General features: G+C 43.8%; 1 protein-coding gene across 27 annotated transcripts in view; it reads left to right on the top strand.

The window, feature by feature from the left end:
• Window positions 1-519: 519 nt before the first annotated feature.
• Window positions 520-17,261, top strand: part of TCF7L2 (transcription factor 7 like 2) — a 175,895-nt gene continuing 159,153 nt past the window's right edge. For 24 of the 27 annotated variants that reach the window (XM_032694540.1, XM_032694538.1, XM_032694545.1 and 21 more), the window contains exons 1-3: window positions 520-1,358; window positions 1,714-1,780; window positions 1,959-2,083. In XM_032694540.1, the coding sequence (XP_032550431.1) occupies window positions 1,170-1,358; window positions 1,714-1,780; window positions 1,959-2,083 (381 nt within the window). In that variant the 5' untranslated portion in view covers window positions 520-1,169. The remainder of the gene's footprint in view (window positions 1,359-1,713; window positions 1,781-1,958; window positions 2,084-17,261) is intronic. The other 3 variants (XM_032694547.1, XM_032694546.1, XM_032694566.1) reach the window with 1 other exon arrangement.

Genomic DNA, 17,261 nt, shown 5'->3' with positions numbered 1-17,261 from the left:
TTGGAGTTTCTCACCTCCAACGAGTAGCATGAAAAATGTTAACGGTTTGAAAAAAACACCCACCCCACCACCCTACCGTCACATGTACCCAAATAATAAGGGCACACACACATCCTTCAGGAGAACCCGGGCTTCGGGGGAATGATATGTTTATTAATGCCCAGAATGTAAAAGTTGGCGCTCCCGGAGCGCTGAGACAGGGACACCCGTTCGGGTGCTTTTCTCCTCGCTCCCCCCGTCCCGGAGCTCTGGGCTACAGCGCACCAATTTTAAAAAAAATTTTTTTTTTCCTTTTTCTTTATTTCCACCCTCCACCCCTTTTGCGTCCCGGCCCCCCCAGCGGCGCCCCCGCCCCCGCGGCCCTCCCCTCGCGTTCCCGCTCCCATGCCAAAAAGGATCATTGTTAGTTTCCTACTTCCCCCACCCTCCTCCCCCTCCCGCGCCCCAGACCTGTTTATTTATGCAGACGTCACCGGGGAGCCCCCGCCCCCTCCTGCATCTCATTAAGTGCCTGGTGTGTTTCTCGCTCCCTGTCAATAATCCCGGATCCCAGACTTCTCCGTTCCTCCGGATTTCGATCCCCCTTTTTCTATCTGTCAATCAGCGCCGCCTTTGAACTGAAAAGCTCTCAGTCCAACTTCAACTCACTCAAACCCGAGCGGCACAGGCTCCCCATATCCGCGGCGACTGCCCCCCCGTCACAGCTGACTTCTGGGCTTGGTTTGTTGCATTATTTTTTTTTTTTACCCCCCTGCAGCCCCCCCTCCCCACGGTTTATATATTTTTTATTATTATTAATTTTTCCGCGAGTGCGTGCGCGGGTGTGCGTGTGCGCGCAGCGCACGCCGAGCAGCTCCCGGGAAGAAAGAAAGAGAAAATCCCGAAGAAGGAAAGGAAGAAGCCTAAAGTCACTGGTGCAAAGGAGCAAAGAAGAGACATTTCCCTCCCCTCCTCCTCCCTCTTTTCCCCTCCCCAGGAGGAAAGAGAACGGGAAAAAAAAGAAACTTTCACCTTGGACTCTTCTTTTTTTGGTGCAAACTTTCCCCCCCCCTCCCCTCTTCTTTTTCCTTTTTTCCCCCCCATTCCCCTCCTTTTTTTTTTTTTCTTCTTTTGTTTTTCCCCTTCCCCTTTTTGCAAAATTGCTGCTGGTGGGGTGAGGCAGGAGGAAAATGCCGCAGCTGAACGGCGGTGGAGGGGACGACCTGGGCGCCAACGATGAACTGATCTCTTTCAAAGACGAAGGGGAGCAGGAGGAGAAGATCTCCGAGAACTCCTCGGCGGAGAGGGATTTAGCTGATGTCAAGTCGTCTCTCGTCAATGAATCAGAAACGAATCAAAACAGCTCCTCAGACTCGGAGGTACGGGGGAAGCCCCCCGCGGGGCCGTTTCGGGGCGGCGGGCGGTCGGGCGGGGGCCGCGCTGCCCGCCCGGGGCCGTGCCGGGGCCGGGGCCGGGGGCGCCGCGACGGGTCCCGCTCCCGCCGGCGACCAACTTTTCTCCGCGGCACCAACTTGTAACGATGCCTTCTGTTTTGTTTTGTTTGTTTCTCTCCTTCCACCTTCTTCCCCTCACCTTTTCCCTTCTCCTTCGCTTTTCATTCCTCCTCTCCTCCCTTCTCCCCCCCACCCCCGACCCCCCCCCAAAAAAACATCCTCCCTACCCCAACCACCCTGTTCCCCAACTGCCCCACGCCGACCCCCGGCTCGCTCCCAGGCGGAGCGGCGGCCCCCGCCTCGGTCCGAAACTTTCAGAGATAAATCCCGGGAAAGTTTAGAGGAAGGTGAGTACGCGGGCCCGGCCGGCGCCGCCGCCCGCTCTCCCCGCCGCCCCTCCGCCGGGCGCCCGGCTCCCCTTTTGGGGACACTTGCTAAAAAAAGTTTTCCTTCCCCCCCTCCCTTCTTTTCCCCCTGTTGCCCCCTTCCTTCCCCGCTCCCGCTCGTGTCTCCCCGCCATGTTAGCTGCGAAGAGGCAAGATGGAGGGTTGTTTAAGGGCCCACCATACCCGGGTTATCCCTTTATAATGATCCCCGACCTCAGCAGCCCGTATCTGCCCAATGGATCGCTCTCTCCGACGGCGAGAACGGTAAGTGCCTTTTTTTTCCCCCCCTTCTTTCCTTTCCCTCCCCCCCCTCCCACCCCGGTCCTTCCCCTGGCTCCCGCCGCCGCGCTCCCGGTGCCCCGCTCGTCCCGGCCCTGCCCGCCGCCCCCTCCCCCGCGCCGCAAACTTTCCAAACTCCGCGGGCCGCGGCGGGAGGGGGTTTGTTTACACTTCGCCGTCTCCTTTTTTTTTTTTTTTTTCCCTTTCCTTCCCCCCCCCCTTCGTTTTTCTTTTTGTTTGTTTTTTTTTTACTTTCAGTTTTGTGGGCAGATTTCTGGAGCCCTCGCAACCTCCCCCTGCGGGGGGTGGGGAGGGAAAAGAAAAGCAAACAAATTCCAAACAACACCTCAGAACAAAACTGGGAATAAATTCAAAAAAACCCCAAGGAGTTGCCTTTTTTTTCCCCCCTCCCCCTTTTTCCCTTCTCTCCCATCCTTGGGGAAGGGGGGTTATTTTCTCCCAGCCGAGCCTGCGATCCGCTCCTCCAAACTCCTCGTTTTCCATGGTGATCCGTCGCCTCCTGCCCTCCTCCGTGGCGGCTGGGCCGGCTCCCCCTCCCCTTTCCTCCCCCTTAACCCTCTCCTGCCCTCGCCCGCCCCGGCCTGCGGGAGCGGCGATTTCTCATTGTGCCCCTTCGGGCCGCGGGTGCCGCGAGTTGAGCCGGGCTCAGCCCGGTCCGGCCGCCCCGATCCGCGCCCCGCGGCGTGCGGGGGCCGAGCGCGGCTGCCCTGCCCGGCGGGCCGGGGCTGTGCCGCGGGGAGCGGCCCCGGGGCGGGGGGAACCGGGCTCAGGGCACAGGGCTGAGTCCGGAAACAACTCGCCTCGCTTGGCTCTGACAACAACAACAGCGGCGCAAAAAATAATCAGACAAGTCGAGCAAAATTCCTCTTGGAAGTATGCTGGCAGGAAAACAGTTTGCTGAAAGCGTCCGGATTTTTGTTGGTGGTTTTTTGCCTTTTTTTTTTTTTTTTTTTTCCCTGCTCCTTAAGTCGGGGTTCAGTGGCGGGGATGCAGGTCTGCTTGTACCTGCAGCTAGAGCGAGGTTTAGCCCAGATCCCAGGAAACTTTGGGGTGTGCTGGTAGGTTTGTAGTCCCAGCTATTTTCTCGCTCGTAGTGTCACCCACGGTGTGCTCTGCTCTGACATCAGATTTCTTAAGTGTCACCTTTTCTTTCCTCTTAAAAGAGTTTTAAAAAATTTTCATTTTAAACGGTCAAATCCACTGAAACTTCCAGACGTCACTTACTCCTACCGATGGCTTTAGCATTGCTATTTTGTTTCTTCTTGGTGTTTCTGAATCTGAAGCGTCCCCACCATCACCATGTGTGTTTATACACTTTTTTTTTTTCCTTGTGGTAACACGAGATAGCGATTTACAATAATAGATCTACTGTTGGGTAGATGTTGAAGCCATACTAATGACTTGGGGCTTGGACAACTTCAGTGTATCAGATCTACAAGTGTTTTAAAGCATTAAAATATTAAACATCGGGTCAGTTTTGTTTTCACTTAGTAAAACGTCAGTAGACACAGATTAGTAAATGCAGAGTGACAGGGAGGTTGTGAGGAAGGTTTTCTGACTTTGCATATATTTAGGGCTGTGGTACGGTTTTGTTTTGGAAGCTTGTGAGGCTCTTTTTGCGAGGAGGTGATTTCTGGGACAGTAGCAGAGAGGTGACTGCAGTTTGCAATTGTAATGATGGGGAGGGGAATTCAGGGGCTGAATGCATTATATTTTTTTCTTTTGAATATGGTCACCCACATGTGTATGGATGGTGGTGATAAATTCCGAATTCCATAAGTACCGGAGTCCGGATAGCAAAACAATCTTTGTTACAGATCACTTTGTTATGAATTGTGAAGCTTTGTATTCCTTTTTTTTCCTCCTTTTTACCTTCAGTGCGTTCCACTGTTCCAAGTGTACACTAATAGGAAGCACACCTCTGCTGCCTTTTTCTTAAAGTATTTTTCTTACAACAACTACAGTTCTTTTTTTTCTCATTACCTTTATTACAAATCCTTTTTAGCTTAGCATGTGGAGATAGGATCCTTCAGCAGTTAGCTCTCCTGGAGTATTCTTCCTCCCCTTGCTCCCCCACAGCTAGAAAAGGCCTCCATAGGAATGTTGGGTTTATGTGAATTAAAGGTGCTGTACAAAAGCTTACAGGTTGGTTTATTGTTGGTATAGCAGGTGGCCTGCTTGTGTTATCAGATGAATTCTGAAAGGATATTTCCACACTCAATAGGCAATTTTCTTATTTCCACATCCAGGCTCCAGCAACCTTCTCCTATCTTCTTAACCTTATTCTTTCACATTCCGTATGCTTGTTTGTTTGCCTGCCACTTAATTATAGCCAGGAAAAATTAAAGTTGTTTATTTAGGCCTGAGAGCAGAATATTATAAAGATTCAGCGGGATAGCTGTTGTCTGTCACGCACTATTTTTAGGTGGATTCTAGTTCTCTGCTGTACCAGCTTTCAATTCCAGATGAACTAGATCTTTCTCTCTCCTGTTTGATTTTATTTTATTTTTAAATACAGGGTGGAAAGGTATAGATGATTCTGCATAATTACAAAATTTATTTTTATTTACGTAGTTTTTCCTGGAGCCATATTTGTTGAGTGTCAGAGCATGCAAGGTAAAGAGGTGATGCAGATATGTAGCAAAATTGGTTTTTTTCCCCTTTTGCTGTTGTAGAATCTTAAAAGTCGGTGGGTGTGGTTTTTTTGTTGTGGGGTTTTTTTTCCTGGATTTTGTTATTTTTGTTTTATTTGGGATTATTGTGTTTTGTAAATGTACCTGTAATTGTCTATTCAAGAGCAAACTTGTGGGCAGCATTTTCTCCTTTACTGCTTTAGGAATGTGAAGAATTATGAAGTATCATAAAATCTGCTTATGAATAATCTGTTATGTCAAGGATAATGCTTTAAATACTGCAAACTATTTCTCAAGCTTGATAGGAATCATTTTATTTTTAAAAGTCAAAGATTTTTTTCATATTTATCTTGCTATTGATAGAATACTGTGGCTTGCTTATAAGAATAGATGTGTATTAAGTAGAGGTCTAGTCAAATAGTAATGAAGTGACGCATCTGAGAGCGCCAGTTCCATCCCTGCACTTGCAGAGGCAGTGGGGTAGCTGCCTGTTAGGGATAATAAAGGAGACTGTTTTCCTTTCAGAGTTGGAAAATGAATAAGTGGTGTACTTAATTTTTAGCCTGAATTTGGAGCTCGGTTAATGCTTTCGGTGAGCAAATAGATGTGTAGTGATTTAGAAAACCCTGCTGACAGATGCTCTTATTTTTACTAGTGCTGTTGCATCTTCCTTTCTCCTAAATTGTTGCTGGCTGAGTGAGACTGCAGGGGTAAGCTTGTGTTTGGTCCTGAAGTTTGGGAGTTGGGAATAACTGTGGTTAAGAATAGCCCTCTTGCCTCGATTTTTATGTTTAGAAAGAAACATTTTTTCTTTAATTGGCTCGAAAAATTGGTGTTTTCCTTTATCAAACAACATAATCCTTCCTAATACAAAAGCTGTAGACCCTGGGGCGTGAAGGGTTAACGGTGGTCCTTTTTTTTCCTCCCTCCAATTGTTTTGACAACACTTTTCAAAGTGTGACATTCCAAGCCCTTGCAATACAATGTAATATTACTGTAATTACACAGGTCATTACATTTTAAATAGAGAACAATAAAATGCTTATCGCCCTGAAAAAGAACAGGTGTTCTTGCCCTTCTTTGGTATTTATGCTAATTGTTTTTCATCTCCTTCAGAAATATTTATGGCTGGAGTGTTAAGGTTTCAGTCTCGATGTGACAATATTAATTCTTTACTAATCTTTATGGTTGAGGTTTAATGTCTGCAGTATGGATTATAGTATTAACGTCCACCAACTAGTTTAATAATGTAGATACAACTTAATATGTCAGCACTTTGGTACTTTATGATACAGAGCTATTCAGTGGAAAGTGAATTATTTGCTTAGTTTAAAAAAAAAAAAGAGTGGACATGCTTTTAATAAAGTTTCTGGACTTGTGTAAAAACAAGCTGTTAAATAAGAACTGATGATCCTGTGGTGTAAATCAAATGGAACCTCCATAAAGAAACTTTTCTCGTGCTTAATTAGGTAGATTGCTGAATCACTCTGCTATAGCATTACCATAGCTGGTATACAATGGCAAACAGACTGTTTGTTAACTTACTTTCAGTAAAGAAGCTGATTTATTTTTAATTTTACCCTGTTTTCTGTCTCTTTTTTTTCTTCCCCCCCCCCCTAAGATTTTGTTCTGGAGCAAATGCTGCATTGCTTACTTCATCAGTTTCTCTTTAGGGGGCTATGAAAATTAGTTAGAGAAAAGGTTCATGTTTCTGGGACCTTGCAAAACAATATAATGCAGTACTGTTACTTGAGTGTACAGGATAATTGCAGGACTGCACTTCATTAAAAATAATATTTGCTTTGGAAATCGAACAATTTTAATAGGTGCACCAGTGGCTGATCTGTACTGAAAAAAAATACAGTAGATGCCTTTCCAGGTTTTTTGAATGGATTCATACAAGGACTGAGGATGTTGAGTGGGGTGGTGTGGTTTGTTTTTTCCCTTCTTCCCCTTCGCTTTTTGTTCAAGCAAATATGTGCTGATTTGTCAGCTGAAGATGGAGGGGGGGGAAGGAGCATGTTGTAGCTTTCATTGGCGCTTGTAAACCAGAATGTAGGTAAAAATGTTTTAAATTTGTCAAGACTTTCATGACTGGGCCCCAAAATCAGATAAAAAATGTGGTGTAGAGAAAAAGGACAGCTGCAGATTTTTAGTGTGGACGTGTGTTTCTGTACCATGACTAAAAACTCCGAGGACCTTTTCCCAGCTGTCTGGGAGTTATGTGGAAGTTGGATTATTGGCAGTTAAGCATGAGACAACCTGGATTTAGCAAATGCTCTCCTACACAGGAAGCAGATGACATTATCCTGGGGGAAGGGAGGAGATCCTTCTCCAGGCATAGCCCCGGGGGAGACGCCTGCTCCCCCCAGCCTCAAAGCAGCCAAAAATGAGGGCTGGTGATAGGCACATATAAATGCAACAGCGGTCAGGTTGTCAGTTTGGGTTTTTTTCAGGGTTTTTTGGTGAAACCAGACACTTGCCTTGCACATTGGGGCTGTTGTGAGAAGTTTTGCTTTGGAGGGAGTTGTGAGGTTTTGGGGGAAGTCTAGAGCTGCGTTCCCCGGGTGTCTCCTCAGTCCCATGTCCTGGCAAATATGTAAGTAAGCCTTAAAACTTTGACTTCTAATTGGGCACATTTGTGAAGGAAATGGTTAATTTTACAACCAAAGGCAAACTTGCACCTCGACAGGTCTGCTGAAAGAAATGTGCCACAGTCGTTTGCTGGCAAGCACCGCGGGGTCATAAATCCACGGGGTTTATTTACAGCCTATAACACTTATGAATGTTAAGATATTTGACGCCACGCTGGCCTTATAATATCCAAGGTCCACAGACACTGGCAGTGGCTCAAATTTCTTTCACTAATTATAAGCAATGAGAGATGAAGTGTGGTGCTGGGGGTGTGTGTGGGAGATATGGAAATCCTTTCTCTCCCCACCTAAAAGTAAAGAATATTTCTGCTCCTCCCAACTGCTGTTTTATGTTTGTGCTTTTTTTTTTTTTTTTTTTAACGATGCTCTGAAGTTTATAATTAACACTTGCGGTGCTGTAGAGGCTGGGCAGTGGGTGATGCAGCCAGGCTGAAGGAGGGAAGTTTAGCACAGCTTGTGTCCTTTGCAGAGGTCTCAGCAGTAATATTGTGCAGTATTTCCTAGATACCGACACAAGCAAACATTTAAAGACAGATGACACCTGGAAACGTCCTTTAATTTGCTCACATACCACTGAGCTGGGGAGGGAAGACAAAATTACATCAGGTTTTATGCAAAAGATGGATGCTTGGAAATACATGTATTAGACTGGTTTGTTTATAAAACAGGGCCTCTTAAAAAGCAGCAAAAACCTACATTAAGGAAAAATATGCATTGAATGAATGGACATGTTGAGGTTAAAGGCAGTTTTTAGGGGAGAAGCCCTGTGTCCTGCTGGAAGGAACAATGTGGGATCAACGTGAAGATCAGTGTAGAGGGGAGCAGAGAGGATGTTCGGAGGGTGATGTTTTGGGAGGGGTTAACTGGGGGGGAGGCACAGCGAGAGTGGGGGCCACTGGAGAGTAATTAGAGGACAAAGGAGGGATGTTGGAGCAGGAGGAGAAATTGTAGAAACTTGGGGGGGGGGCAGGGGGAAAGCGCCAGTATTTGAACGGATGGTTGGAGGGGAAGCTTGGGATCTGGGGATTGACTCTTAAGTGTCAGGAAAGTCTGGGGCCCGAGAAGAAACTGTGCTTTGCTCAGCAAAGCTTGTTGTTCTCGGCTCACTCCCCATTACACATGCTTTGCTAGAGTGAACCGTCAGATTTGAAGTGCTGCTGTCTTGTCTGTGCTGGGGGTGTGTGTGTTTTAACAATATAATATGATTACTTAAATATGCCTAGGTATTACTTTTAGCTTTAATTTCTTCAGCAGCTGATTTCAGGTTCCCTCTAGGTTACTGTTGTGCTTGGAGACTAATTTAAGAAAAAAGCAGGGTTATGTGTGTGGTGGAAAGCTGCACTGCTTTGGCCATATGTTTTTCTTCTACAAGTCATGTAAAACCTGACTTTTTAAAAAAAGAGGGGGCTGTCAATTCAGCTCTTCCACAAATAACTGTACAGTTTTGTTGAAGGTTTTATGCATTTCCCTAATCAATGGAGCACTGTGACTTATTAGCCCCTAGGGACAGATCTGAATCCCCCAGCGCAGCGCTGCAAAGCTGGTGTGGTATTGTACCTTTTTAACAGGTTATCAACAAGGATGTTCCTCCCGTTCCTGAGATGCTTCCCATCCCCTCCAGCATCTCCCCCCCCACTCTGATTCTTTCCGGCAAAATCTGTTCAGTCTCACGCCTTTGTTTTAGGTTGGCTAAACCCTCGACCCTTATTCTTTGTGGGGTCACGCTCAGGCAACTGGGCAGTGCTGAATGAGTTAAGTCGCTGGCTGAAGTTTGGCTTCATGCAACTAAATTTGAGGCCTGGTAGGCATTAGCAGGGCACAGCACATTTACAGAGCTTAATTAGTACGCGCTGTAATTGTTCATGGTCTGCCAGAAGGAGTAATGTTCAGGAAAAGTGGAGTCGTTCTTCTGCAGTCTTCAGTTTTAAAACGATAAATCACTTGCATATTTGTGCAGTGATTCAAATGGAGCTGAGACCTCTCCATCTCAACATGTGGTAAATTGTAAAGTCAATGAATTGCAGATGTAGGGTACAGCAGATTCTCTAAGAAAATGCGGAATGAATGGGAACGGGGGATGCTATAAATACGTACTGAGAAGATAGCTGGATTTCTGCTTGCTGTGCCAATTATGATAAACTGAAGATATTAGCAGTTTTGTTCTAAATGTATTTATTTTAAATTTCTTCAAACTAAATATAGGGGTACCATGTTACTTCACTTGGTGAGGTTTTTATTAATACTCCAGAACAATGGGTTTCATATGGAAATGCGCGTGATAGCCATATTAATATAAATTAATTCATCATGGGTAATATTGTAGCTGTTACTGGAGGAGTTTATAGTGATGGGACACTTTAAAGTGTGGCTGCAGCAGCTTACATGAAATTTTGTGGTAGAGGATGCCTTTATATCCTAGTTGAGGGAGGTACTGGGAATGTTATGTATCTTACCATAGCATTTTGTATCTGTCCGTAATTCCTTCCAGCTTCAGAGAGACTTTTTGGGTGCATTAATCCGACAGCCTAGAGCCTATTTTAAAAAAGCAAAACACAAACAAAACTGCTATACAGATTGACATCGTAAATGCTGCGTATTGTTGTTTTTTTTTTTTCTTTTTTTGAATGCGGAGAATGTGTGTCACTCTTACTGCTGTGAAATCTTGTCTTCCTTGGGCTTGGTCCAAGATCCATTGAAGTCAGTGGAAAAAAGGCTTCTATTAATAACGAAGGGCTTTGCATCAGGCCCCGTGTGTCTTGAACCAATGGCTAAGTTCTTCAACAGTGGATAAAGGTATTGAGAAAGCCAAACTCAACTAAATGTGGTATTGATATATTGCTTCTTCGTAGCTGTTTGCTCTTGGGAGGGGAGAAAAAAGGTTATGTTTCCAATGGTACGTTCTTGAACGAGCTCCTGCTTCTGCAGTATCTGACTTTCTCACAGAAGTATGGAGCATCTTGGCAGGGTCAGGGTTTGGTCTGAGGCTGTGTTGCATGTCAATACCGCTTTTCTAATGTGAGTAGGTGGATTTGTATGGAAGTTGTAAAAGTTAATGACTGTTCTCTGACTCATAAGCTGCTGGCTTCAGCAAGGAAGAAATGATGACAGGAAAATGATAGAAATTATAGGAGCCAAGTAGGCTTTGAGTGGAGAATGGATTTGTGTTGTTTGAAATGCTTGTGCTGCTTGCTGAAGGAAGCGTGAGGAAGGAGAAGATGGGAGGGCAGTTTGTTTCTGGGGTCAGATGTTCCTTCAGGTATTCAGGTGGGGAGTGAGGCTGAATTCAGGAGGGACTCCTGTGTTGAAGGTCCCATAACCATTTTGTTAGTCCTTCTGACACAGTTAGTCTTGCTTAACTGTTCTCCCCTCTTGGCAGAACAGGTTTTAATGCCCTAGGCTCTGTGGGAAATATGATTGCATGCCTAATGACTACCAAGTATGAATGAAATGTGCTTGACCAGCATCTATCTCTCAGCTTTGTATGTCCTTCCAGACTATCCGTGGTGTGAAAGATGCTGGTATACAACAAAATCATTCTTTGCTTTTTAATTCACTAGTGGTGGTGATGAAGCCGAGACACCAGAAAAAAGTCCAAAAGGAAGATGTGGAAATAGATGTAGAAATAGAAAATGCCAGACTGAAAATACTGCAAAAGAACTTTCTGGGGAATACGAAGATATGGATGTTGGTACAATAGAAACAAATAGTCCTATTTTAAGACAGGGAAAAATAGAGCAAGAAAAGGTGGGGGCGTACGTCTCCCACTAGAGTCAGTGACCCCTTAAATCATGATCTGGAAAAGTTTGAGGCTATAGGCTTTTCTATTCTGGAGACAAGCCACTACACTGATTTCTGTTTTTAACTGATGTAAGTATTCAATGAAGGTCCTCTTGGAACTGCTTTAAACCCCAGCCTGAATAATTTTAACTTTGTTAAATGAGTGAACTGGTTTGGGAGCATACACAGTAAGAGGTTTGCATTGGTTTAATTAGATTTAAGAGATTTATACAACAAGGACCACTACTCTGACTTAGGCAAGGTCTGGAAGTCGGCATATAGATGCTGCATTGATCTACACCCAGGCTGAACAGACTGCTATTGAAACTGCTCTATTATAAATGTTTGCCAATATTAAAGAATCCAGGGGAAGGTATGACCTTGAATGAACACATCAGAAGAATAAGATGGCAGTCAGTGTTTTTACCTTTGTTTTCTCTGGGACACTGACAAGAAGGCTTTCTCCCTTTGAAAGGAGTTACAGATTATAGTTGTCTGGAAGTTAAGTTCTTTGAGATTTTTGTTCTTATAACCCAGTGTCTCAGTTTACTTCAATCCCTGTTACATTTTCCTGTGGGATTTTTCTTATTTCTTAAACTACACGATAAAATGTAGATTAAAACATGTCTGTGACAATTAAAAAAAAAAGGTACTTACAGGAGCTAGTCACAAACATAACTACTGTATTGGTCACAAAACCGCTGTGTAAAGAATATCCACAGAGCTTATTTTATCTGGATAGCAGCTAAATATCTTTGCAATCCCCAGGGTTATTAAAGGCCAAATGCCTGGTATATGTAGTTAGTTTATTTTCCATTGAATTCTGTTGCTCAACTACAGTACTTGAAAGTACTTTGTTTTTAATTTCATAAATGTGAAATTAAATTTAATAAATATGAAATGAAAAAGTGAAGACTAGAATCTGGGTGTCACTGGGTGTTTGTGAATGGGAACTGGTGTGTTGCTGTGCTGCTGGTGTGCTGGAACGTGGGTATCTGACTGGTTAGGTGGTTGTGTGGGCACATCTGTGTACATGCATGTGATGTATATTATTCGTGAATGTATACTTAGTTATCAGGTGTCTATTCAATTTTAATTGACAATATGAGATTCCTGTGGTTGCTCTGTGCACAGATTGCCTTGGGGCTGTACAGGGTTTGTGGGAAGAAAAGCCTTGACAAGTTTCCATTAAGCCTTGAATCAGGCAATTGGAAAAGAGGAGAATGAAAGGAGCTGAAAAGAGGGACAACTTGTTAGTGTTGCATTCTGCGTTTGCAACGAGAAACCTCTTTTAGGCAAGAGTGGTTCTCAGGCCAAGAATTTCAAACTCGCAGAGAAACCTGTCCAGAACACAAAAGTTGTTTGAACGGGGTGCAGAATTGTCACAGTAATTAGAGCAATCTCCGTTTACTGAGTGGCAGCCTTTATAAAGGACAGGGGATAAAGGGTTCAAATTCATCTTTCTTTCTCCGATTCAATTCTGATGAACTGCCTCTGTGTATGTATGTGTATATGAAGGAGTGTGTGTGTGTGGCCACATTTTCAGCTACTCATCATTTGACTGCCCTTGTTTTAAAAGAAGAAGGACTTGGGTTTCTTCTTACTGCCTCCAATGACATTTTTAGGCGTTTTGCTTTTATTTACTAATTTTTTTAATTGATACTGTCACTTGATTTACTGAAATAAGAGGATGCTTTGGAGAATGCACTTGTGCTCTGCTAGAGGGGCAACCCCAAATATTTCTCAATCAGTTTCTGCTCTTATTCAGTCCTGCATCTTTGACTCTAAGGAGCAGTCCCATTATTTTTAAAGGGATTACTTGTGGAAGCAAGAAAAGTGAATGAATAAGGCTTAGACCCTTAAAGTTTATCCTCTTGGCACTGCAAGGTCTGTCCAGAACTACTGATCAGCTGGAGTTTTGCCATTGTTCTTATTAGGAGAAGGATCAGGCCCATGGATTACATGAGACTGAGTCTTGTAAGCAAGCCAAATAAAACTGTAAAAATCAGAGTTGTTGCCGTGTGATAAGCAGGAGTGTCTGGAGAACTCGGTCTGGGCTTCTTTTGGTCAGATACTGCACAGAGAAAAATGTGAGTGAATGAGTGAGCAAACAGTGCGGGTGTTCTTGCCTGAGGAAGAAAATGTGACTGCTGAATTTCCTGTACGCCTTTACTTCTAAGGAAAAATAAAATACTAAGCTCCTTGAGTTTCTTAAGTAATCAGCCTGGGTGTAATGTTAGTAATTTTGATTCCATTTAAATAACTGTTTAGGTTTGGTGTTTGCCTTTTATTTGTTCTCCCCCAAATAATTCAGGATCTCCTCTTTGTAAAGGCTTGGAGGTAATGACCTTGGCTAATTTACTTAATCATTTAGTCAGTGTTATGTTTCTTCCCTTCATTCACCATTACATCTGAATGCAGAGAGAGAGAGAGAGTGAGAGAGAGGAGCCATTTAGGCTGATGTCGTTGCTCTGTCTTGTGTTTCTCTGTATCACGTTGCCTTGAAGACCGGTCGCATGGCTGGTCAGAGGTTTTGTTGGGACCCTCTGAGTGCTGTAGGCCTAATTCATCCTCCTCTCTTCTGTTCTGGAGACCTAGGATCAGCCAGCATCTGTGCTAAATTTCTAATATATGGACCAGAGGATAAAGGAAGGTCTTGCTGCTGATTACAGATATATGGTTAAAGCAAATAGTCATGGCTGTGAAAATTGTAGCTCAGAGGTCTTGTGCAGTTTTTGTATAGGTTTTTTTTTTCCCTTCATCTCCACCCCCATCAATTATTTTCCCTTTAATGATGATGATGATGAAGAATTTGGCTAGATCTTTCCATGTTTTGGCAAAAAGCAGATTTCTTTTTATTTCACAAGGTCGCGCCCTAGCATGAAAAAACTGTGAAAAAAATACTTGTCTTGGAGTTTACATTGCAAAAATGCCTGTTAGTGTTCAGCAAAGCGCACTTCTGTGTGTGCTTCCTCAGAGCACATGCTCCTCTAGTTCAGTTGCCTTGTCTGTGAGCATGGTGCATGAACATGGGAGGGCTCTCTGAACGTGGAGAAGTCGTCTTGTAGACACAAGGAGTTCGGAGATGATGATTTTTTTGGCAGTAGTGCTGAATTGCTTTTGCAGTGTTAGAGCACAGAATGGGGTTTGTGTGTTGGATAGTGTCATGGTCAGGTTGAACAATGTCTCCATTTTTAGATGATGCTATTTTGTCTCAGCCATTGATGGTTTGCAGACCAGTTGTGATGTCTGCCGTCCTGAAAGAGTACCCAGTGTGGTACTAATTGTACCAGGACTAGTTGTTGATGAGAATGTACTTGTTGCAAATGATGGACCTCTCCTGAACGTGGCTTTCTCAGTCTTATCCCTTGTGCATTATTTTCTCAGCTGGTAATTAATTTCTTAGTTTGGTAATTTGTCAGTAACTGGCATCTCTTCATTATTGAGTGCTCTGTAGTAATTCTGCATCACTGAGGAGTAATTGCTGGCTCTGTAAAGTCACTGATATCAATTTGCCAGATGGATAACCTTTCCTGTTAGAATGTTTTGACCAAGTTATCCATCACAACAAAGCCTAACTACATCTGCAGTCCATGTCCTGGCTGTGGCTTGATACATGGAGAAAGAGGGCTGGAGAAAGCTGATCTGAAGTGACGGTCGCAAGCCAGAGCTCATGACGACAACAGAAAGCTCTTATTTGATTTTACAGCTATGTAAAATCTAGCTCAGCCTGGAAGAGCAGCTGTTGAGTTTAGTTGAGGTGGCAGTGCAGAGCAGCCAATGTCGTCTTCCTGTTGTGTGGCATTTCCTCAATCCTGCTTTTCTGCCTGGCCCTGTTTTGCTTCTCTGCCTCATGTTGGGGTTGTTTGTTAGTGCAAAAGTGTTTTGGAAGTTCTTCCCTTCCTGGGAGCTGGTGGTGCAAACACAGCCCCAATCCTTCACATGCTCTGGGTTTGCCTCCGAAGACAACCCTCTGAAGAGTTGTCCTCAGCCCAGGTGGGTCTGTTTAGGATTTTAGGCTTGTAGGATTATGGCCTAAATTGTGATCCCATGAGGAAGTTTATGAAGTTTATTTTGGAAGCAAAATACTTGGTGAAGCAGGAAGGAGGCTAAAGAGAATACTGAAAAGATGGTGTAAATGCGAAGCAAGTTTTCATTTAGACTCTCTGCTGTTGCTGTGGTTTATGGATCTCAGTAGAAAACTGGCAGTTTTTGGAAATCACTTGAGTTGCCTGTCAGAATTTGCACACACCTAAATACCTTCATTTCCCCCCCCCTCCTTAAATGTGTTACCTAATGCCACAAGGATTGAGCTGAATTCTCACTTTTTTTTTTCTTCACCTGCTGTTGGAATTGTTTGTTAAATTCCAATTATGAGGCTTGTTCAACACCTGTACAAACCCACAGCCATTGTTAAGGGAATAATTTGAAGACAATGGGGTTAATGCAGGTGTACATAAGTGCAGAATTTGGATTGCAAAGTCTTTTTATTACTCTGTGTGTATAAGAAAGAGAAACAAAGTCAGCTTAATTTTCTGATCCCAGGTAAAATTTGTAGGACAAAAAAATTTGTAGGACCTTTGAAAGAAAGGTAAATGAGGAGGGGAGGAAATTTCTGAACATGTTCAGACATGGCACTGAACATGTATGAAATGGAAAGTTAAAAGGAAATAAACACCACACTCCTCTTTTTTTTCCCTACCTCACCCTCATACCACTTTCATGGAGTCACTTTTCAGGCTATAGCTGCACAAGGCTGGTTGGTAATGATCTTGCACACTGTTGACCTTCAGAGTGATCACATCTAAACCCGAATGTTTGTGTGGAACTGAGGTGCTGGGACACTATGGTGGTTTGTGATGCCAGCAATCACCAACCCCAATTGCACCTTGATACAATCAGTGAGTTGCATTAGATCTACCTTCACGTGGGTATGCAGTGTTAGGTAGGAGTAAAGTTGAGGGAAGCTGGGCTATGTGGTGCTCAAGATTTCTTTTTCTGAAGCTCTGTGTAGACTCCAAAGATGACCCACTGCCTCATGCCACCAGAGTAACCCTTCTAAGATGGTGAGAACATCACTAAAGCCAAGAGGATGAAGTGCTAGAAACCTGTAGGATGTTTCCTTTTGGTATTCTGTTATGTTGATGCAGAGATTTACAGTTTTTTTTAGCTTCCTGAATATCTAACAAAGGGCCATCTTTCTTTGGGGTAGTTCCAGTAAAGGCTGAAAGAGGTTCATGCAAAGGGAAAGTGTCCCTGCTGTCACAAGTGGTTGTAAAATGAAATTGGTTTCTCTTGCAGTTTCATCTTACTTTGGTTTCTTTCCTACTCGTGGGAATTCCTACAGGCACGAATCAAACTTTCTCTAGTATCTTAAGTACTCTGTGCGTCTGGGGTACAATAAACTAATAAGCAGGAATAGTTGTTAGTGATTAGATAAATGTTCAGATCAGTTTATCCTCTTGGTGGTTCTCCTGTTAGAACTAATCCTGGCTGCTACAAATAGGTTTGGTATTTGGCATTTCAGTTTATGTAGGAGGAGAGAAAAAGGCTGTTGCCTGCGAAATGGCTTAGAAGTTACTTGCTGTTCTTTTTCAATGAGTAATAACTCAGCTGAGTGGCACGACAGGAGGCTCAGGTATGGGACTGTTTGATCAAGAGAGAAATTGGTGGTTCCCTGTCTTGGCTATGCACCAAGAGAACTATGGGTGTACCTGTGCTCAGAGGAGGACTAGTTATTTTCCAAACACTGTCAGACATATCCTGGAGAACCAATCGGAGTTCTTTATTAAAAGCTAATTTGAATTTATGGAAAGAAGTATTTCTCACTGATTTGAGGTTGTTTGGAAGGTGGCTAAAAATAGTCTTTCAATGAGGTGTCATGGTTTGAACCACTAGAGATAGGCATTTTTCTCTTTGGTGGGTGGTGTGACCTGCTGCCAAAGAGTGTAGTTGCACTAGGATAATGAGTAGTGATTTGTCCTAAAACTTTAAGTAGATTAACCTCTGAATTGCAAACTGTTGAGGTGATCTTATTTATGGCGGGTGAGGTAAGTTAGTGGTTATGGTGGTTCTTTG

This window comes from Chiroxiphia lanceolata, chromosome 8, assembly GCF_009829145.1.
Source record: "Chiroxiphia lanceolata isolate bChiLan1 chromosome 8, bChiLan1.pri, whole genome shotgun sequence".
In the NCBI taxonomy this organism is placed as follows: domain Eukaryota; kingdom Metazoa; phylum Chordata; class Aves; order Passeriformes; family Pipridae; genus Chiroxiphia; species Chiroxiphia lanceolata.
Note: the sequence above shows the minus strand (reverse complement) of the source record. Positions and strands in the feature narration are given on the sequence as shown.